The 23,880-nt window shown below is 34.1% G+C and overlaps 1 protein-coding gene across 1 annotated transcript; it reads left to right on the forward strand.

Moving 5' to 3' along the window:
* Nucleotides 1-19,469: 19,469 nt before the first annotated feature.
* On the forward strand, nt 19,470-23,591 carry LOC136821632 (transcription factor ast-1-like). The gene is made up of 3 exons (XM_067077844.1): nt 19,470-19,718; nt 20,104-20,428; nt 21,414-23,591. Exons 2-3 carry the CDS (start codon nt 20,230-20,232, stop codon nt 22,379-22,381), a joined length of 1,167 nt encoding a protein of 388 aa, XP_066933945.1. The 5' UTR covers nt 19,470-19,718; nt 20,104-20,229; the 3' UTR covers nt 22,382-23,591.
* The last annotated feature ends 289 nt before the right edge of the window (nt 23,592-23,880 follow it).

The raw sequence follows: 23,880 nt of genomic DNA on the forward strand, positions 1-23,880 counted from the left end.
AATAAAACATCAAATTTGGTCAACTTGTTCCAAAATTAGTGGAGCTTCATAGTTCTTGAACTGTTACATTTGTTTTTAAATTTTGTTGCTTTGATTGGTGCAGTTATCTTCCTTGACCTTTTTACTGTAATTTGTAAAAAAAGTAGAACACAAAAAATCAAGTTTGTCCAGTAGCATCCATGAGACAGTTTTTCCAAAAAGCATACAAAACAGCTTACTATACACAGTTCACAACAAACCTTGATATCTTCAAAAAACTTTAAAACATCCTTTATACAAAAGTTTTCTTATTGATTTCCCAAATATTTGTCTTAAAGAGCCATTGTCTGTAAGAATCAGACCGAGTGAGGAAGTGAATTTTTTTAAATTGGCTCATTTTGATATATTTTATTCCAATTTATGAACAAAAGTTATACTCGATTGAATGAAAAAGTTACTTACAGAAAGTGCTCGAAATCATTAAAAATCGACCTATCAAATTTTTATTTTAAAATTGGCAATCACAATAGCCTTTACATGATTAAGAGCATTTTTCAGTAACTAAACACATAAATTTTGAAACTGAAGGGTTGAAAGGGTTTAAAATCTTCATCAAAATCACTTTAATTTACTTTTACCGAAATTTTCCTCAGATTTTTGGTTCTATACTGGATAAAGTCTATGTAAGACTGGATCTACCTCGAAACCCGTATTTGATGTACTTTTATGAATTTTACCAGATTTTTTGGTCTTTTTCGAAAAAATTTTCTTCATTTCATTGAAATTCAACCTTCCTTTATACAAAAACGTCATTTAGACAGCTAATTATCATTTTTAATGACTGAAACGAAAATACTGATGTATCATGTAATTATGCTTCCGTTTGATTTGATAGATCAATTTTTAACGTTTTGCAGCACTTTCTGAATGAAAGTAACTTTTCTATTCAATTGAGCATAACTTTTGATCTAATGAATCAAATTTAATAAATGACCCATCAAACTTTAAGTCTATCTTTCTTCTTGCCAATGAAATAGGAATGGTTCTTTTAAAATTTTTAGATTTCAACAAAATTAGTTTCAAAGAGAGAAACTTTTTTGTGGCGCACCTGGTAGGAATTTTGACCTCCAATTCTACTTAAAATTGACTGATCCACTAGAAAAACTTTTTATTCATCCAATTTTCTGCAAATCAAATTTTATCCATTTACCTAATGCAATTACACAGGGTATTATTAACTTTTAACTTCTACTGTCAACGGCTTTAACTTGGAACGAGTGGTGAAACATGGAATTGTTGATTTCTGGACTGTATCTTCACTTACAGTACTGTTGAATTTCTTTGAGAACAAGTTTGTCTTGATACTTCAACCAGGTTTATCAATCAAACTTTGTTTACCATGCCACAATCACAACTAAATGCATTCAAAAGCACTTCATAAATACATAATTTCATGAAGTAATTAGCAATTTAATGCCTCACACACGTTGCTCCTCTCAACGCCATCTTTATGTATGCCTCTTTCGTGCGCGATTGAAGCTATCGACTATCGTGTGCGATACTGTAAGTTGGTCTAATATGTCGACATCCCTCTTCTAATTTCGACATCTTCTATGGAGATAGGAATAATAGGAATGTCAGAATCATATTATTACTATATCTAAAGAAGGGTGTTAGAATTAGAAGAGGGATTTTGACATTAAACCAACTTACGGTACATTAAAGGAAGAAATTGTGGTGGGAAGAAAATTTGGCAGATTTGTCATATAATTATGACACTGCTTTAAATTGGGACGAGTGCTAACAGTGGTCAAATCTCTGCCTAACCCCCCATTGCCAGATGGGATTAACAAATAACGAGTGTGTAACTTTTGCGCGAGTGATGTCAAACGCTCCATCGTTTAGCCACTAATTGGTTCTTCTTTGTTCCAAACATTCGCCTGTGTTATCGTGTGTTCCACTACGTATTTTTTCATATTTCAATTTGCCTAATCGATGCGAAAGAGAAATCATGTATCTTTTAATATGCCATTCATTGACAGTGTAGCTGGAACCTCGATATTCCAGGATTAGAAAAAGCTATACCTGTTATCTTTTTTCTTTAAAGAATCAATAAGCCATCAACATTATTTCAATAAATTACACACATTTCCTCAGAAACTTTTAAAATTATCTGCCATTATGACTTTCTTGAAGCCGTTCCGCAATTAACCAATCAGGTAAGGTATTGAAATTCCTATGGGAGTTCTTTTCCGAGATTTGTAAAATAGCTAAGTCGGCAAAAAAACTTTTCCCGGGGGTTTGAGGAATAAATAGAACTGTTATCATTTGTTTTTTATTTAACCATATATTTTTAAAAATTTGCTTCGAATCTTTTTGTTAAGTGTTCGAATGAACTCCAGAGAACGTTCAAATGATTTGAAAAGTCTCTGACTCTAAAATCAAAACAAAAGCAAAAGGAAAAGTACCACAAAAGAAGGAAGAAGGTGGAAGTATTTTATTTTCATGTTTTCACTAGAGTGAAAACCGTTCGAGAATAATTTTCATGAGCTAAAAATTAAGATTATAAATGATCAAGATAACTGTATTATCGGAATATCAGCAAAGGAAAAGGCGAGTAACATTTTCTTTTTGAGAGATTAAGCTGTTGTTAGTTAAAAGGTCGAAACAACCAATAATTGTTCCTTTTGGTTTTGGTGTTACTTTAATAGCTGTGTATGAAATACGAAGAAAAATATTGAAATGCAATTTATAAAAGGGGAGATATATGTAAATGAAACAGGGATGTCTAAATAAACTAACGAAGGGACACAGTGCAATTCTATTCTAAGGAGGATTTATAATAATCTTTTCTAAATGGATTCATAAGAGCGAATGAGTCAAGGTTATAAAATACAGGAGAGTATGTGATTTACGACGAAAAAACTGTTTGAAAACAATTTTGCTTATAATCAGTATTTCGGCTTCCGTAAAACGTTCTGGACCGGTTCGTATCGGCCTGGGCCGGACCATATCGGCCTAGACTGGTCTTACATTGGCCGAACATCACTGTTTTTGTTTCATCAGGTTATTGTAACTTAACAAAACCGGACCTGGCCGTTATTGGCTGATCCAGACCGGACTTGGCCGATCCGAACCGGACCTGGCCGAACTAAGCCGATTTGGGCCGTAGAATTACTTGGCCGATCCTGGCCGATCTTGAATGTGCTCTAAATCGCTTGCAGCGACACATATTCAATATTTGTATCTCTCAGAAAATAAACACTTACAGAGAACGACATCATTTGGAACACCCCCGTGTTGGACCATTCTATCATGGGCGCAAAATAGAGCGGAAACTAAGTAGCACCCTCAGTGCAAGATTGACTCCTCATCTTTATTCGCCCGCACGAATATGCGAGCTAATTATTTTTTTCTCGCACGAACATGGGGAAAAGGAAAGTGCTTGATATTCTTTGAAGGAAAAACGTCAGAAACAAACCCAAAAACCAAAAGATGTATTTGGTTGTTGAGAATCGATCCTGTGAAGATGAAAAAATTTCTACTACCTTATTGGTATATATTTTAGCGTGTTACAAATTTTCGCGAATCGCGAAATTTTTTCGAAAAAACGTGTTTCGCGTGTTTTAATTTCGCGATTGCCGACTTCTGGAAAATTTTCACGTGTATTAAATTTCGCGATTCACTAAACTAGGTATTTTCAGAAAGTGGGAATATAAAGCAAGAAAAAGACTAATTTTGCTTGAAAAACAACGTTTTTGATGTAGAAATACTAACAAAATACTAGGAAAAAAATTTTCGCGTGTATTTAATTTCGCGATTTTGTAATTTTGAAAAATTTAAAAACAGTATTAAATTTCGCGAAAATTAACCAAAAAACTCGCGAAATTAAGTACCCGCGAAAATTTGTAACACGCGAAAATATATACCAATAAGGTATGCGTTTTTTTCGGAATGCTGAAAAACCCTAATTTCGATCTTCCTTAAGGTAAAGAGGTTGGGAGATTTGGGGGTTGGCAAACGATATCATACTCCAGGATGCACCGTCTCTTATTTTCCCCTTATTTTCCAATTTCCTATCTTCTGTCCTGATTTTCTGTATTCTCAAGTGTTTCTAACTGTTTTCTACCGGTGCCCCTACAAGGATCCCTACGGGATCCAAAGTTAAATATCAGGGTACGAAATACCCCTAAGAAGGCCTTCGGCCTTATATTATGACTCTCAAGCTCCAATTCTAACCCTAACTAATAATAACCGAACCCCAGTCTAGGTCCGCAGATTGGAAAATTTCACTTGCATCCTGGAGTATGATATCGTTTGCCAACCAGATTTGGGTTAGCGAGGCAAAAATCGCTAAAAAACTTGTAAAATTGTAATCCTCAAAAATCGAAGTTCCAGCTTCACTGATTGACACAAATCAAATGACTTTGGACGTTCAGTGAAATGGTGGCCAAAATATCGTCCCATGTTTTGTCAGATAGTCCCAAAGAGCAGTTGACGGTATCAAATATAAAAGTTATCTTCTGAAAATTTCATTCTTCTCCATAAATGCAACAATGAAAAAACAAAGAAGCTTTTGTTTCCTGATCCTCTTTATAATCTGCCATGAAGCGTTATAAAATTCCATATTGAAAAACACATTCTCCTACAAAGAGACTTCAAAAAAATAATAATGTAGTAAAAAGTTGTTAAAAAGTTTGTCATTTTATCTTAACAATTTCGTAAACTACCGTAAGTTGGTCTAATCAGCCTAGACAAATGTTAAATTTTGTTTCTGCGCAAATTCATCACATTTTGTCTCGATAGCCTCATACCTACGGAACTTATCCTTAGAGGCAATGGAGCAAGAACAATAGATACTTCACAATACTGATTCTTTACCCCAAAACGAAACTTTTCTATTTTGTAAATCTTTCTTACACTTCCCCATACGTAAAATATAGAGTACTTTCGTTTTCCCCCCAAACTTACAAGGGAAAAAAGTTAAGACCGTGTGTTGTCCACGCGGACTTCCCCGGTATTTATTTGTGTCATGTCATAATGTTATTGTTCTCTTTCTCAGATTATTACTGGCAGCATTTCAATCGCTTACGGGATTGGACAATGGTTGACAATAGATCGTGACGTATAACAATCCAATGACGCGCGACAAATGAAAGTTCATTTTGGGTGGCTTGATAACACTTGTAATTTCTTTATTTTTCTAGTGTATTTTGTTTTTTCGTTTTAGAAGAAGGACTATACGGTAGAGAAATAAGGTTTTATACTATTATTTTTAAATTTGATATTTTAAATGCCTATTTTAAAGAAAATTTCGTAAGTGGGCAGAAAATAAAAACGCCTTTGTTTTGAACGCCCGACTGCCAAAATCTCGGGATTCTGGGACCTCTTTAGAGACGGGGGTTAGACATGAAAACAAAGAACTAAGTAGAATCGACTTTTTCAAACTTATAAAAATACAATTTAAAATATTTTTGTAATCAGAAATTATATTTAACAATTACGTTGAAAAGTAATAATTCGTTATAAGGAAAGATAACTTGTGCAGAAAAGAAAGTCTTCATTTATTGACCCCCGGATTTTTTATCGCATAATTTCTTCTGGAAATCGAAAGTAATTTCATTTGGCTTGTGATGTTTGTGAGCTTGGATGTTGGGAAGCTGCAAGGATAAAGGTAAACAAATTATAGTCTTTTTTCTGAAAGAAAATTTAACATTTGTCTAGGCTGCTAATATCGACATCCCTCATCTAATTCCGACACCCTTTTTTAGAGACAGGAATAATATGATAGCCATTCCGGGTTTGCTTGTTTTTTATTTGACGCTTATCAAAATCTTCAATTTTAGGTCAAACTTTGAAAAGCAATTGTTCTTTGTGTAGTTGAGCTATAAAATTAATTATTTTTGAGTAATTTAGAGCTTTCTTTTAGCTTTCCAACCATTAATATGCGTGTAATTCTACACTTGTCTAAAAATTCGGTTTCAACTAAGGCCATTTTTTAAAAAATTTATCTGCGGACACAAAAATTTCACAACTCATCTTTGATTTCAAGCGCTGCGGAGGAAAAAATTCAGACAGTGAAACTTTCATATTTATCAGAAAAAGAGAAATCCAAGGTGCTACTCTCTGAAAATTCTTTCATTAAAGTTAATTTTTTACTTCATACTTTGGCAAGCATTTTCAGCCTAAAAATGAGGACTAGAATTATGAGAGTGATCCCACGAAAAATTTGACCCTTTTTAGCCTAAAACAGTTATTTATATGCCATGGGGAATTTTCCTCCGCAGCGTTGATTACAATAGGTAGGTTCAGCAATTTTAACTCCGCTTATAACGTTTTTATTGTTTTTTGCAATGCATGTTTCTTTTTCAAAAAATGTCTTCATTCTTCCTTGAATAAGGGTTAGCAAGCCATTACAAAAAGTTGATAAAAGTTGCAGTCAAAATGAAGATATGAATATCTGATTCAACAAAAGCTTGAATTTTCAATTTTCGCAGCATATTTCGGTGCCATTTTATATGCCATTTCTGGGCTAAATTGTCAACCTCAAATGTCTAAAAAGGTGCTATTTTAGCGGAACCAAAATCTCAATATCTCCGGAACCCCTTATCATTAGGAGGTGTATGACCCCTCATTTTTTTTCTTTTTTGAAGCTCTACAAGATGAACTAGGTTTGATTACCACCAGAATAGTTTCAATTTGACCCTGGAATGGCTAAATATGAAAGCTTGAATCGCTGATTAAAAAAGGATTATTCCTTTCTGACCACTAGGCAAAGAAAAACAGTTTCAACCTTTCTATCAATTTCAGCTGATAAAAAGGGTGTCGGAATTAGAGGAGGGATGTCGACATTAGACCAAAGTTACGGTATGTCACAACTACGGAGCACTGACTTCTATTTTAACGACTTGTTCTCAATTATTTTGTTTCCGTAATAAAAAGAAAGTCGTTATTAATTGTCACTCAGTCAGGCACATATCCTGACAAATGAACGGGGTATTTTTCACTTGCGACCATTGGCAAATGAACGGGCATTTGCCAGGATGTGCCTGACTGATTCTGAACTTTGTTTTGAACATGATGCTTTTAAAAATCGAGGTACTTCCACTTGTACTGTAATGAGAAAGCCTCACCACACACATAAACAAAAATCTATACAACAGCCTTAAGATACCCAGAAAACAGAAACTGGTTTGTAAGACTTTGCATACTTAAAGGAAATCTGGAAAATTATTGATAAGGGTTCCTCAGAAAATCATTCACCATGAACCAAAATTTCATGTTCTCGCTGTGGAAGTCTACCATGTTTGTTGATGTTATTCGGTCACGGAAAAATCGTATATTAGTACTAATATGACGTGCTTCCCGCGCGATGCTGTATTGGCGGCCGCCCAACTTATCTGATATTCCGATATGGTGTATTGGCGGCCGCCCACGCTAAAGCTCTGAAGGAGTGGGCCAATATCACCATCGGAGACCTATAGTAGTCATCGTTTGATGTACCGGATCGGTCGGTGGAAACACTGTACTTTGTCTTGGGTTCAGTTAGGTGACAGCATTCTTATTCTTATTCTTATTCTGCGATTACTTTCTCGTCTTACTGGTACATGCTGCTAGTAACAAAAAGAAAAAACAGATTGACATTGAAGATATTTCGATTTCATGATATAGAAAGAAAGCGCACCTCTTCAGCTGAAAAAACAGAATTGAGAAAAGAATTTATGCTCGTGCGGCGCGGGAAAAAGGGAAATAGGAAAAGTTGTGTGAGCAGATAGAAGGAGATGATGCCGTTAAATGATTCACCAAAAAAAAATAATTTCAAGTTTTCGAGATTCGATGACATTGATATTCATTCACTTATGGTGGGATACAAGACAGAACAACACCGTGTCAAATACCCAATGGGACCATATCCCACCTGAAAATGATTTGAAAACTTTACCAAGCTCTCATCTCAGAGGAGAGATACTGTAATTTTGGTCCAAAGGGGGATACTGGGTTTGCGAGGTGACGGTTATGTCGTCCGAGCCAAAAATCGAAAATCAACCTTTTGAGAGGGGAAACATTTACGTTTTTGGGACCCGTAGAGAAACTTTTCTCAAAAGTTTTGTCGATTTTCATGCAATCTTTGTTCAAATTTTGGAAAATCACGACCCTTTGAGAGAGGAAATTTCGATTTTCGATTTTCTTACGGAGACTCAATTTGCTTTCTTATGTTTTTTGTACCCCTTTGAGAGACTTTCGAGGGTCCGAAAAGGGATCCTTATGGCTCGCACTAACCTGACACCCATTTTGCTTAAGGAACCCTCCCCCAAACATTTTAAACAAACGATTTTCTACCCCTATTGGCATTTACCCTTTGTTGTATTATCTCAGATACCTGTAAATTTTTATCGGGTCATTAAAACAGGTCTGCGAAATTAACTAAGGGCATTCAAAATTTAGTAGTTGCAGTTTAATTAATTTCTGCTCTGTCATGCATAATCAAACTGGAAGAGCAACACGTGCGTTTAAAATGCGATTTGGTGAGTCAGCAAAAAGGATTTGAAGAATACTGAGAGAGCTTGTAAAAAAATACCAAATCTTTGTCGAGAGAGGTATTATTTTGTTGTATAAGCATTGGAGTGTAGCAATGAAGCACCTTAAAACTAATGTTTGATCCAAAACCCACAACATGAAAAATTATTCACTCAAGTAAAGGTATTTTTCCTCCATTAATTTATGTGAATATCTCTTGTTATCATTTTCCCTAGCCTGGGAATCCATGCTATGATTTCTTCTTTGATAAACTGATGGCGAAATGAATAGCATGGTTTGGGCTGCCAGGTTGAATTTCCCAACTCCAAATGACAGTTGATGAATTAGCCAATGAAAGTTTGTTTTAGTTTCTATGTTCAAACTGCTATAGAAAAAAGAGCGATTTTTTATTGTTTACTCATTTTTATTTAGTGAGTGAGTCCTGCGCTTTTTCAACTGTAAGAAATGAGAGTCCAAAATTGGATTCACAGCTCGAACCCGTCCAAATTATAAAAAAACACACGACGGGTCTCCTGTCTACATTTTCCCACGCACATCGAAGGACAAAATTGACGATTTCTTTGCAAAGATCACAAATTTTTTCCGTAAGAACACCCAGCATTTTTTTAACTATTTGGATGTTCTTAACTTTCCGAGTTTAAATCTAAATACGTTGCTATCTTCATGTTCTTAAAGCGTGTTCTTATAAAAAAATGTGTATTTGCAATAAAGTCTTCAGGACTTTTTCCTTTGCTGATATGATCTTCTCTCCCCCACAAAAACATTAGTAATTATAATAGAAACTTGATACTTTGCGATGCATCGTATTATGACAATAGGGTAAAAATAAGTTGGCGTCTGTAAAGATTTTTCTTATAAGCTTGGTTCTTTCAATAAAAAGAAATAGAGTAACTTTTATAGAAAATGACCCGTGTCAAACTCTCGTTTTAAACTATACTTAACTTTTTGAGTTTTAAGCCTAAAAATGTTCTTCCATTTTCCTAATGGATGTTTTAGAGTCCCCAAAGCTTTAAAATGTACTTAACTTGTTCCTAACATTTTGGCCATCAAAGCCTTACACATGTTCTTATATAGTTTGTTCTTATAAAAAATAACGAAAACGTGTACCTTGTCAACCCGGCTGGAAATGTTTTACTACCTCCAGCGAATCGATTTACAAATTTCCAAGGTAGCCTTTCCCTGATTCAAGAAAGGTCCACACATCAAACTTTTATCCCCCCCCTGTAAAGGTTATAAAACCCCTTCAAGTCAGGAAAACCCCACATAATAAGAAAAACAGAAAGGAATTGAGGCGCAAAGTGCCAAAAAACCAAGAACAGCCAAGTCTTAGCAAATCTTTACTGGTTCTTATAAAAAAATTGCAAGTCACCTCATTTGTTATTATACAATTATGATAAACTTAATCTCAATGGACGACGAAGTAAACAAATCAAGTTTATTTGTTGATACAATCATTTCTGTAAGGTTTCATTTTGGCATAGGCTGTATGTTTAGTTTGCCAAAAATTTTAACCATCTAATACAATTAATTAAGGCTCACTACAATCTATCGAATGAAATGATGATGGAAAAGAAATTTCTAATTAGCGTAACTAACCAGGACAGTAAAGTCAATGGCTTCTCCCACCCCGGGTTCACCTTCCTTGGGAATAGCTGAAATTTTCAACCTAAAAATGATAACCTTAAAGAACTCAGTCAAAAAAAAATCAAAACAGAAATTTCTCCCTATAACATTGAGCATATAACCCCAAATTCATCAGGGTTGATACTATACTGCGGGAATTAAATGAGACAGGGGTGTTTTTCGTAGAGATGACATCCTTAAATCATTGAAATCTTGCGTTTTCAAGCATTATAGTTTTAATGAAAATCAAAAATATTAGGTAGAGTACACAAGGCTATTTAATGTTTTCATTAACAAGCAAACATTATGATGTTGGCTATACATAACCAAAAGTAGTAAAAGTTTCCAATTGGATAATAGTAAACCCAAAAATCCGACATTACTTATCAAAACAAATTATAAGTTTTCCCGGGGACTTAACTTCGCGGATGGCTTTATATAGAGACAATATTTTCCCGATTTTGTGCCTTTCTACGCCAAATTTTGCACGTTGGTCTTCGAAATACGCATTATTAGCACTTCTTTGACATTTGATGCTAGCATACTTTATAAAAGTAGTTATTTTACATTTTTCTTCCAGTTTTTCTGAAAAATATTTCGTGGACTTTTCAAATTTCCATCGGGACTTAATTTCGTGGATGACACGTACCCAAATGAACGAAATCCGTGCGGAATTTAATCCCTGCGAAAATTTATCCCATTGAAATAGACCAGTACAATGTTATTGAGCATTATCAAAATATCGTCAAAATAGAGGCTACCCAGATTTTTGAAGCTCGTTAGAAAAAAACTGTATCACACTACAACGCTCATCTCACTGTCCATAAGGGTAAAATACCCTTACTTCTACCCAGAATCCGACATTAAAATTCCACTATATATCTATTTAATGGTTGATGACTAATAGCTGACATCAGTTATTCTTGGAAAAAGTTAAAGTTACAGGGACATTTGTAATTGACAGTTGCTGAAGTTGACAGAAAATACTTGTAGAAAGAAAGTTTTTGTCACGTACATCTAGTGTAAGCAAATCCAAATAAATAGATTAGTTTTCACAGTTGAGTGATTGATCTATCTGTAAACTTCTAACTTTTTTGTTTGGATTTTTTTTTGCTTAGAATCGTTTTATTAAAAAGTCAAGAAAGACAATATCATGTACCTTACATTTACATAAAAGGTCAGTGTAAAATTTATGTGGGAGAAATTATGCCTGGGGGAATTTAATCCGCTCTATAACTGACCTTTCTTGTAAAGGGCAACAAACTTTTGCATTTTTTGAAATTATGACAAAATAATTATTTGTTGGTCAGACCATTTACACTTCTCAGGAAAACCTCCCTCCTTAAGCTAAGGTAGTTCATGCTCATAGGGTTTATAATGTTGATAACTTTTTTCCAAAAATCTGTGCGATTTTTGCAAGTTTCCTCGTTTTTACCAAAAATGAATTCAAAGTGTAAATGACTAAAAATAATGATACATCGTTAACATTCCAGGAAAAAAGATTTCAATTGAAATAACCGAGCCGCAAGCTATAATTAAATGAGTGCCACGCGGTATGCTACGTCTTTTGCTATTTCATAGTATACGCTCATGACAGACCGCAGGTTGACGAGAGCTGGGACGAGTGATGGAAAATAAATTTTGCATATTTGCAAGAATTTTACGTAGTTTTTAGTCCTTTACTTCGTGTTTTCTGGCATTGATTGATTGTGCTCACGATTGTACAACGTCTAACAGTAAGATTCAAAAGCAATGCAAGTTTAGTTCTGGGTACAAAATTGTACGAGGACCAAACATTTCAAAAAAAATTTGAATTAAAATAAACACAAGTCCGTTATTTTTACCCCCACTGGCTGAAAGAATCCTAGCGGGTCTGTGAGAAGGGACAGACCCGCTAGGATTCTTTCAGCTAGTGGGGATAAAAATAACCGACTGAAACTCAATGGGGATTGATATTCCCATATCTTTTTATGGCTGGGAATTTCGATTCTTTTGTTTTCAATGAGTCAGAAAATTCAGTGGGGATGGAAAAAATAGCACAACATTCTGCAGTGAGGATTGGTTTATTTGATTATTTTCAGTGGGGGCAAAAATTGGACGATAATTTTCCCCCGGGGACGATATTTTGGACAATTTTTCCAGTGGGAAGGGGTCCCAGTGGATCTGTGAGAAGGGGGTGTAAATAAAAAAGAAACGAAAACTTTCTTGTTAAAGACACAAAAACAACAAAGACACAAAAATCCTTGGGAAAAATGTTAATCCAAGTCAGGTTGATAGAAACAATGCACACAAAACTGCTAAAACTAAGAGGCATTCACTTCTACGGAGAACTTTTTTCGGGAAAATCCCACTTTTTTGTGCTCTTGAATTATGACGTTTTAAGCCGACATCTTCAGCCTTAAACTTTATAGGGCCTAATTTTGTTACATCTTCAAACACTGGAAACGCTTGAAAATGGCAATAATTACGTCAGAACTAAAATTATTTTGATGATTTTGATGGAGTCCAACATTTTCTAAACTTCCATGAGGTTTCTGAACATGAGCTCTTCAATGGGGTTGATTGTGTAAAACTAAAAAGGGCGACAATTTACGCAAAAATTACATGGTATATTTCACCATAATGTGTAGATATGTAAAAATCCGTAAATCTACCATATGTGTAGATATTAATTTAGAATCCGTAAATCTATCATATGAGTACCTTAAAGGAAGAAATTTTGGCGGGAATTTAATTTGGCGGATGGCCGAAAAAGTTTTTTCAGGGGGAATTTAATTTGGCGGATAGCTGCATAAATTAAATTTGACGGGAATTTAATTTGGCGGTCGCAGGATATTTTTGGCCAAATGCGTTATTAAATAAGCGAAAAACCCTGTTTTAAGGCTTGAAATAGCACGAATTTGGGGAATACGTGAAAAAAACTAAGTTTGGCGGGAATTTAATTTGGCGGATGGAGGAAAAAATAAATTTTGGCGGGAATTTAATTTGGTGGATTTTGGCTAAATCCGCCAAATCCGTCAAATTTTCTTTCCGCCAAAATTTCTTCCTTTAAGGTAGTTACGGTTACTGACACAATGTGCAAAACAAATCGAAATGGGTGCAAGTCAAAACTATGAAGATACATCAGATTTTTACTATCAGTAGACTTGCAATTCAGGGAGTTCAGTAGTCCCCAAACAAATCCTTACTGTGTAGTTAGCTAAAGAAGACCCTTTTACACTTTTAGTGCATGCGATCAAAGTACAACCTTACATACAGTTTATTTTATGGGTCTCGAAAAACTTACCTTAAGGGTGGTACATGCGGTGGGTCGCAAAATTATCGTTCTTTATGAAATTTGTCGTTTTTTTGTCTATTTTTAGTGACGCAGCATTCTTTAGATACACGTTTTTTTATAAGAATACACTTTATAAGAATGTCCATGATGAAAATGGCCAAAAAACTAAGAATATGCTAAGAATATCACCGTCATGGAATTTTGCTACTAAAGCTAAGAATGCCATTTTAAGAGCATTTTCAATTATAAATTATCAATTATCCCCAAGTTAGGCTCACTCCTTTTACAAAAGTGCCATTTTATGCTTGAGACGTTTGTACTAAATGTTAAATCTAGTATGAATTAGGATCCTTACCTAAGAATGTGCTGAAAGAATATTTTAGAATGATTTTCCCAAAAAAGTTAAGAATATCAATGATGAAACGGATTTACACCATTCTTATAAAAAAAAGCGTGTAAACCCCTTCGTGATGACAAAAAATTGCGTGATATCTAGACTAGTAAACCACGTCGTTGTATTTCGCTGCAGATTAAACTTTCAATGGGATCTATTTTTTTTATATGTTCACTGAATACAACGACTAGTTCCAAGAGGCGCTTTTTACTAAATAAACGGTGGAGTGCTTTTTATACCGCGGCGGAGTGCTCACTTAAAACAGCGCACTCACTCTCACGGATTAGAATAAAAAAGTAAACAAAACTCAGTACTTTTTATGCTTTGAAAGCCTTTATTATTATTATTATTTTTTTTTGAATGAGACTTTTCTTGAAAAACTAAGTCTATTCACTCAAATTAAAACAAACTCACATGGCCTGATTATTTTTTTATTTTAATGTATTATAAAAGAAGGTGAGTACAATGGAATATCAGTCAATTTAGAAGCTTTTTTTTTTTGAAAAAATTGATAAGTTCTTTCTTCCAACAACAAGACACAAGGAGTTATTCACAAAAAGTATGATATTTTTGTCTGAATAAAACGAATATGAACTGGACTGTACCTATCAGCTATAGGTACCCCAAAACAAAAATATTCATATAAGGGGAAAAATCTTTTTCAAAAGAAAAAGATGAACATCTTTTAGAAAAACGACATCAAAAATATAAAATATCAGGCCACTGCATGCATAAGAAAACTTTCTTTTTGTGGAAGCTAAAAAGAAAAATACTTTCAAAAAAGCAACAGCTTTTACAAAACATAAAATTATATGTATTTGTTCATATTAACCTCTAATTTTGCTATAAAAATTATAAATATATTACCTACAACATAAAATTACTTCCAAATCCAAGTAGGTTTTTTTTAATAAATATATTACCTACAACATAAAATTACTTCCAAATCCAAGTAGGTTTTTTTTTAAATTGGCAAATTGGCAAAAATCCAATCAAAATTTTCATAAATTTTATTAGTATATAAAGAGTAAGTTTTGAAAGACTTTAACAGTAGGTATAAATTTCAATCTGAACTTGTTCAACAACACCAGGGCGGGACAACAAAAAATTACAAGGTAGAAGTCTGCCCCGGGGGGGGGCACTGACCTTGACGGGGACGTGCCGCGCCTGGAGTTTGAAAAGTGGACCCTGTGAGATATGAATGTTTGGTAAATTTGGGACCCTTTCAGAAAAATAAATGATTCAGTCGAAAAAAATCGGTAAAGTGGCAAAAATGACTTAAAGTAGAAGAAAAATTCATATATTTTCTAATTTCCACCCTAAAAGTAGGGTGGGGCGTCAAATGTCAAAGTCAGAAAATTCAAGATGTAGTGTTTTTTTATGAAAATTTAACCTATTGTGAGGCATTCTGCGCAATTTTTAAGGTCAAAAGTTCAAAATTGGCCGAACCCCCCTGGGGGTACTGATTCGCACTACAGGCAAAAATTGGAAAAAATGGCATTTTCTGGCCTTTTCAGGCCTGTAAATATGTCAAAACTATTGCAAATCTTATTTTTTTCACTTGCTGTACTAAATTTTATGAAGAAACAACAAAATAATCATATTGGTTTGAAAATTGTGCCCATTGGAGCCCTAAACGAGCCGTTTTAAGCCAATTTTGGGTAGCAAAATGCTTTTTAAGGCCAATTTTGCAAGCTCATAAACTTTAAACTGATTGATTCACATGTCTGAAATTTTCAGAGATGGAAGTCTTCAATAAAGTCTTTAAGCAAAATGAATTTCAAGTTTTTCACTTTTTTCAAAAAATCATAATGGCGTCTTCAAAAATCGCTTTTTAGCAAAAAAAAATCATATTTCTCAAAAAATAGCATTTTTAAGGCAAGCTTCTACAAACTGAGTTTAAATGCTGACTGAAATTTTTTTTGTAGTGATAGTATACTGGAGATACTCCAGGGAAATCAAAATCATTTGCGTCTGGGATGGGTCTATGTCCGCCATTATGGAAATAAAATCCCTGCTAAGAGCCATTTTTCAGGCAAAAACCCAAATTTGGACTGAAAAAATCTCTAAAATGTCAATAGACATGGGTCCAGATTTTTTTGCAGTGATAGTATTCTGGAAATACTGCAGGAAAATCAAAGTCATCTGGGCTTGGGATTTGGGTATATTCACCATTTTGAAATTGAAATTCCTGCTAAAACGCAATATTTCAATCAAAAATCCAAATTTTGACTCGAAAAATCTTAAAAATGGCAATAGACGTGAAGCTAAAATCTTTTTGCAGTGATAGTCTTCTGGAAGTACTCTAGGAAAATCAAAATCATTTGGGTTTAGGATTTGGGTATATGCGCCATTATGGAATTGAAATCTGTGCTAAAACTGGCTAAATTGCAACATTTCAAGCAAAAATCCCATATTGACTTAAAAACTGCTCTAATATGGCAATAGACATAAACCTAAAATCTTTTTGCAGTGATAGTATTGTGTAAATACTCTAGGGGTAAAAACTATTCAGGTATAAGATGCTTCTGGGACCGTAATTTTTAAACTGAAGCCAGTTTTAAAATGTATATAATATTTCAAGCTAAAATTCAATCTTTTTTTGACGGAACAAGTCTTGAAAATTGAAATGTAAGTGGGCTATAAAGAATTGTTGAGTGAAATGGGATTTTTTAAATAATTTATTTCAACTAGTATTTCTAAATTAAAGGATTTTAAATTCACATTCCTTGCTTAATATAATATACAAAATATTTAGTCAATTATGATGTATCGGATGGAAATATGTAGCATTTTAACAGAGATTTCATTTCCATAAGGGTGGATGTAAACAAATCTCAGACTGAAATGATTTTGTTTTTCCAGGAATATTCACAGAATACTATCACTTCAAAAAAAATTGGGTCCATGTCTATTGTCATTTTAGAGCAATTTTTATTCAAAAACGAGGTTTTTGCTTGAAACGTTGTATTTTAGCCAGTTTTAACACATATTTCTATTCCATAATGGCGGATATACCCAAATCCTAAACCCAAACGATTTTGATTTCCCTGGAGTATTTCCAGAAGACTATCACTACAAAAAGATTTTAGGTTCATGTCTATTGCCATTTTTAAGATTTTTTGAGTCAAAAATTGGATTTTTGATTGAAATATTGCGTTTTAGCAGGAATTTCAATTCCAAAATGGTGGATATACCCAAATCCCAAGCCCAGATGACTTTGATTTTCCTGTATTATTTCCAGAATGCTACCACTGCAAGAAAATTTGGACCCATGTCTATTGACATTTTACAGATTTTTTCAGTCCAAATTTGGGTTTTTGCCTGAAAAATGGCTCTTAGCAAGAATTTTATTTCCATAATGGCGGACATAGACACATCCCAGACCCAAATGATTTTGATTTCCCTGGAGTATCTCCAATATACTATCACTGCAAAAAAAATTTCAGTCAGCATTTAAACTCAGTTTGTAGAAGCTTGCCTTAAAAAATGCTATTTTTTGAGAAATATGATTTTTTTTGCTAAAAAGCGATTTTTGAAGACGCCATTATGATTTTTTGAAAAAAGTGAAAAACTTGAAATTCATTTTGCTTAAAGACTTTATTGAAGACTTCCATCTCTGAAAATTTCAGACATGTGAATCAATCAGTTTAAAGTTTATGAGCTTGCAAAATTGGCCTTAAAAAGCATTTTGCTACCCAAAATTGGCTTAAAACGGCTCGTTTAGGGCTCCAATGGGCACAATTTCAAACCAAATGATTATTTTGTTGTTTCTTCATAAAATTTAGTACAGCAAGTGAAAAAAATAAGATTTGCAATAGTTTTGACATATTTACAGGCCTGAAAAGGCCAGAAAATGCCATTTTTTCCAATTTTTGCCTGTAGTGCGAATCAGTACCCCCAGGGGGGTTCGGCCAATTTTGAACTTCTGACCTTAAAAATTGCGCAGAATGCCTCACAATAGGTTAAATTTTCATAAAAAAACACTACATCTTGAATTTTCTGACTTTGCCCCAAAAATGACTGTTGACGCCCTACCCTACTAAAAGTTTTCTAAAATGACCAAAAATCGACCCAGTCAGGTCTACTATCTTGAAAATTAAGTACAAATTTGGGACCTATCAGATATCTCTAGAGTCTGAAAAAGGGACCCTGATCAGCGGCATGTCCCCGTACTTAATTTTGTTGCCTAAGTGCCCCCCTGAAAGTCTGCCAGTAGTGAAAACTCAAAACATCCTCGTACATCTAACATTTAGAGTCAAGGTGAAATCCAGTTAAACGACAGACATCCGAAAACACAGAAAACCAGTCATCTCAATGTAAAATGTTGTTAATTTCATTCACAAATAGAACCAAGATGTGTCTCAGTGGTCAGCTTGTCAGAATATTGTTTCCGTATAAAAAGCATTCAATTTTTAAATTCCAAATTACCACTTTTTATCATTTCGACACCATATATTGCACCACCAAAAATGTTGTATAAATACCATACTTTCCATCTTAATTTTTGAGGATTTCTGTAGCCATTTCAAAGTTACATTCTCTGGGATAAGGTTATCAAGTTCAACTTGTACTATAGAAAAAAGCATTGATCTGTTACCCAATGAATGTGAGCATATTAACATGAACATTCCCTGCAAAAAGTATATCCTGCATGCAGTCATAGTCATGGAATCTGTGCACTTGTACTATAGATTTACCAACGTACCAAGCCAACAAAATTTCAAAGATCCCAGTGTTAAAAGATGTCATGAATGTTTATAACCATACATAATCAAAAAATCTTTCAATCACAACAATCACATGAAAAAGTGAAAATATAATCCATATTATGAGTTTGTTTGTTTTTTGAATATATCAACGTCCCAACCAAGCCAAAAACCATGTATGAATAAAGTATCTCAGATAGAGAATGCCAAGACAGGTTAAATCTGTGTTTATAAACATTAAAGCATTAAAAATCTTCTCTTCTCAATTTAGCAAAGAAGTTGGACGAAAGTCCTCGCCACGTTTTTCTGTTTTTGTTTAAATTTTTTTTCTCATCCATAACTCCGAGAAACTCAAATATTGCGATGAGAATAGAAGAAAAAATAAGCCGTGTCCATTCATTTTATCTTCCCTCTTTTTCGAGGGAACGTTGCCTGAGATTAGATTGAAGCAAAATCCCGTATTGCACCACTTGGAACTAGTCTGTCTTTCCAATCCACTTTCCCGCGGCAATTTCTATTTTTTATAAGAACTCTTTATCATAAGCACTATTCCTGCGTTCCTGTGTCCAAGGAAAGACAGACGCTTGCTAGTCTACGTGATATCGTGATCAGAGTTGCCGCTGGGGGGGGGGGGTCTTCTTATCCCCTACCCAGGTATAAATTGCGTTATTGCCATTGGAGGGGGCGTTCTTACAGTTGTTAATAATACAAAGAGAATAAGATAATAAAACGAGGTAGCGAAACAAGAGAAAGGTTGATAACAGAAAAGCACATGGCACTCAAGAAGTTCAATCGTAAAAAAATGTTCTGTTCATTTCATAACAATCACTCAACAATAGATGACATCACTAATTATTATAAAAAATTCATTTTTATTTGCATAGCGCAAAGGATTGTGGGATTGCATAATTTTGTAAGATAAATAGAGCGTTATTGAAATAGAGATAACAAAATTCCATTTGCAATCATAAGACAAATCAACTTCGCAAGAGATACGAGAGACAAAAAAATAAAAAGAGTTTTATAATATTTTTGTTTGAGAAATTATTAGAGAAGTATAATAGAAGAGAACGAAAGTTGAATTTTGTTTTCATGAAACTTTAATATCGACGTTAGAAGAACTGAACTGGGAAATTTCTTCTCTTGGCTCTGTAAAGAGAAGAAAATAAATTTTTGATAAAACATCCAGAAGAAAAAAGTAAGTACAAAAGTTTGTTTTTTTTGCATCAAACTTCCAATTGAACTTTTTTATATTAGAGTCCTGGTTTTATTATATTACTGTATTATATATAGATTAACATAAATTTCCTTGAGAAATTATGAAAAGGCTGAAAATACCACCGATGTTATAATCATGTTTTCATAATTTTCTCTTCTTTTTTTACACTATAATACTCCAGTCACTCTTCGACTCAAATGCTTGACTTGACGTTTTTATGAATGAAATCATTCTTTCGTGGCTACAGCAAAGGAAATCTACATAACTACTGAACAATATTCGAAAAAAGAAAATTGAATTTTGTCTTGAAACTGCTTTAGTAATCGCTTCTATATTTTTAACCATTTTTTTACCTAAATCTTAGAGATTTTGGATATAGAGGATAACAAAACGATATAACATCAAACGAGAAGAACAAAGCGAGAGGAAAGACAACCTAAATAGTCCACAACGTAAGGGTTTTACCACAAACATATCACAACAGTCAACAATGTACCAGCAACAACAAATTATGATGAACAATTTCGGTGACCAATTAGATTATTATGGTAGCGATGGCGAGTCTGTGATTTCGGACACGATGGTCAATGGACAAGTCAGTCCATCAAGGAGTGATTGGTCCCCAGTCCCCCAATGCAACACGTGGAACGATTATCCTGATCAACAAGACTTTTCAAATATCTTTACAGGTAAAGAGAAAATGATCACACCCTGTCTCAGTGTCCACTTCAAAATTTCTTACTTCGTAAACACCCCCTTCTCACAGACCCGGGAAGATTGACATTCCCATGTTTTTCATGACTGGGGATTTCATTTATTTTGTTTTCAAGTCATAAAAATCAGTGGGGATGGGAAAAACAGCATTAAATTTTGCAGTAGGAAGGGGTCCCAGTGTATCTGTGAGAAAGGGGTGTTCGTAGGGATAGAGTGTCAATGAATTAAATGGCAATTTACTGTCAAAGTTTAATTTATCCTACTATTTTCAATCAATTTTCGCTATAATATTTATCTGCTCAGTCACTGTAAATATTTCACGATTATTTTCGGAGGGGTAATTTTCTAATCGAATTTGAAGAAGGCATCACGCCAATTTAAAGACATTGATTTTTAGTTGTTGGTGCTTTCAAAGATCATATATTTGAATCACAACTAAGCTTCTACATCCGCTATGCATTAAAAATACAATAAAAACACAAGTATACAGTAATGTCATTGTCATTAAACTTGAGTTAGGAGAATTAAAATAGGCCTGTCGGAACATAAAAAAGAACGATTTTTGTTTCATCGCAAACATCCTGATGTCGGCTAGTTGTTACAATTTTTCGGATGTGCCTACCAGAACACACAAAAGGAAAACGCCAGGCTAGAATGACAAAAATTTCAAAAAAAGAAATATTTTTCTTAATCTAAGAATTTCGATGTGAGAAAAAATTCAATGATACTTGAGACACACATAGACATGAGATAAGTATTGTTTTTGCATTTCACATTTGTTGGAATAGGAGGAAAAAAGGTCTTGAAAAAGTGTTATTATTTTACGAAAGCATTTTAGGTGTTTAATACGACACCTTAAAGTGTCCCAAATAGTTGGATTTAGATATGAACGTTAAATGAACCTCCAAAAAACATGACATCACTGAAAAGACCTTTGTACCCTTTTGTTTTCTTTTATAGATGCTCTAACAAATGGAACCAATAACAAAATCAATTTCAACAACAATACAAACACAAATCAACAATTTGAAATCAACACAGACACACCCACTTGTTCCCAACCCCTTTACCCAACATATGGCAACATCAACAATGCTCCAAACCTAAATAAAGAAAGCATGCCAGCCTCACCGTTAACTTACGAAACAATGCAAAACCCAATTTATCCGATGAATAACATTCAACAACATCCATGTTTTCAAACACCTATCTACAACCGTGAATACTCAACAGATCTCAACAACTATCTCCCTGAAAATATGTTGTTGAACAACACAAGCAACATGAATGACGACTTCAACAACGTTAGGATGGACGACCTGCTCAACACTGGCTACTCCACCAACAACCCATTTAACAACAAAGAAATGAAAGATACACCCATCTTCAGTATGAACCAATCAACGATGAACAACAAACGACACGAGCTTTTCCTTCAAATGATCAAACAACAACAAAACAAAGTTTCAATGGAATCCCTGTCCATCCAATCATCGCCAGCACCTCTCACTCCTTCATCTGATTGGGACAACATTCCTTCACCTGTGTCTGAATACGACATGAAACCTCTCCACGATACTATCAACAAACCTACCAAACCGTCAACAACAGCCCTCAAGCCTAAAGTTAAGAAACCAAGAAAATCATACGCTGCCAAGACTGGTAAACCAAGACTTTTCCGCTTCTTGAAAGACATCTTGGAAGATCCAAATCAATACAAATGCATTGAATGGGTCAACAAGTCGACTGGTACCTTCAAATTCCTTGATTCATCAGAAGTAGCGCGTCTGTGGGGACACCGCAAGAACAAACCCGCCATGAAATACGAAAACTTCGCAAGATCACTTCGAACCTACATCGCCAAAGGGATCTTGAAGAAGCCACGAAACAAGTTGGTGTATTGTTTTGCTCAACCAGACACTGAGTAAATCAATACAAAAGCAACTCCTACACGCCGAGTATTCGTACTCACAACAACACGAGTGTGAATTATTATACACTCAGTTTTTTTCTGTGGATTCGTGCTTGTCACGAATTCATAAGTCTCTTTTTTAAAGAAACCCATCTACCGTTTATACTTTAGACTGGGGCTTTGGAATCTCTCTTTCTAAGCGTTTAGTATTATAAATTTATGGATTGTATCCAACTAATAATGTTTTGAGTAAACGACAAAGGAGAGAGGATGAAGCTCTAGTTTTAAAGTTTTAGTATTCACTATGTGGAAAAAAATTATTATACTATTATCTTAAAGTATCTTAAAAATATATATTCTAGGGCTAATATCATTGTAAGGGGTTAATAATTTGGGGTGGAGTTAAGGGTGGGAAAGGGCGCAAAGGGGAAGGCTAGAGTAAGGGGTGTTGATTTTTTATATGTAATGTAAAATAGTGTGAATAGAGCGAGAGTCTGCAGTCGTCGTAAAAGCGAAGCATCAAATTTCCTTCAAATGATGATAGCTTTCCGAATTTACTTTGAAAATTTTATGGAGATGATGGACGCCTAAAGCTTTTAAGATTTGTCTGTCTGGCCACGTCAGATCGAACGAGAGAAGGAGAGGAGAGAGTGAGCGAGAGAGCAAGGAGAGTCTTTGTGGGGGAGAGTGTAGTATTTAAAGTATTTAATTATCATAGCAGCGATTAAATGGTTTTTTTAATTGCCATTTAGTCAATATCATAAATAACATTTTAGATAGCTAACGAGTGCCAGCTTAATTGCCTTTTGACGCGTATTGGATGTTTTTTTATTGTCTAATTAATAAATCTACCTTTGATTGGTTAAAGGCATTACAAAAATAACGCCAAATTCTTTTTCGCTTAGACAACAAAAAATAAAATGGTACCAGACTGTAACAAGAGATACCTCTCATCTTGGTGTTTTTTTTTTCTACGTAGCGTTGGAATAACAAATTTTTTGTAAAAGAAAACAAATGAAATTGATCCCAAGTGTTAGCAATTTGATTCGGCTCGGATATCCTTTAACTGACGTCTATTGACATTAGTAAAAAACATCATTTTACTGACTTTGCTTAACCAAAATGTAAATATTATTTTTTTTGATTAGTATTGTTAAAACTTTGTAATCATCAGTATTTAAAAATTTGAAAATCTTAAAAAACGAAGATGTTCTTATATTAAGAATGTTTTCACAAAAAAAAGTTTTAAAAATAAATCAAAATTTGAAATTTCCTGCGTCTGCTCCAACTATATACGAAAACATTACGCTTAGGACAATCAACTTCAATATCTCTTTTGTTATAGAACAATTAGAAATTTAAGCATGCTGCCTAACCTGTTGGGCTACCATATGGTTGATAAGAAAAACATCATAATAAACGTTTTTTTTTTATTAGAACACCTAAAATTTGACTGAGCCTGGATGTGCTTATTTTTTTAGCAGTTTTCAGCATAAAATGTTCTTAAATGCGTTC

This window comes from Clytia hemisphaerica, unplaced genomic scaffold, assembly GCF_902728285.1.
Source record: "Clytia hemisphaerica strain Z4C2 unplaced genomic scaffold, Clytia hemisphaerica genome assembly, whole genome shotgun sequence".
NCBI classification, from domain to species: domain Eukaryota; kingdom Metazoa; phylum Cnidaria; class Hydrozoa; order Leptothecata; family Clytiidae; genus Clytia; species Clytia hemisphaerica.

Coding starts and splice junctions, on each gene's coding strand:
- LOC136821632 (XM_067077844.1), top strand. CDS start 20,230: ATGTACCAGCAACAACAAATTATGATGAACAATTTCGGTGACCAATTA. Junction 20,429..21,413: donor CTTTTCAAATATCTTTACAG/GTAAAGAGAAAA, acceptor TTTCTTTTATAG/ATGCTCTAACAAATGGAACC.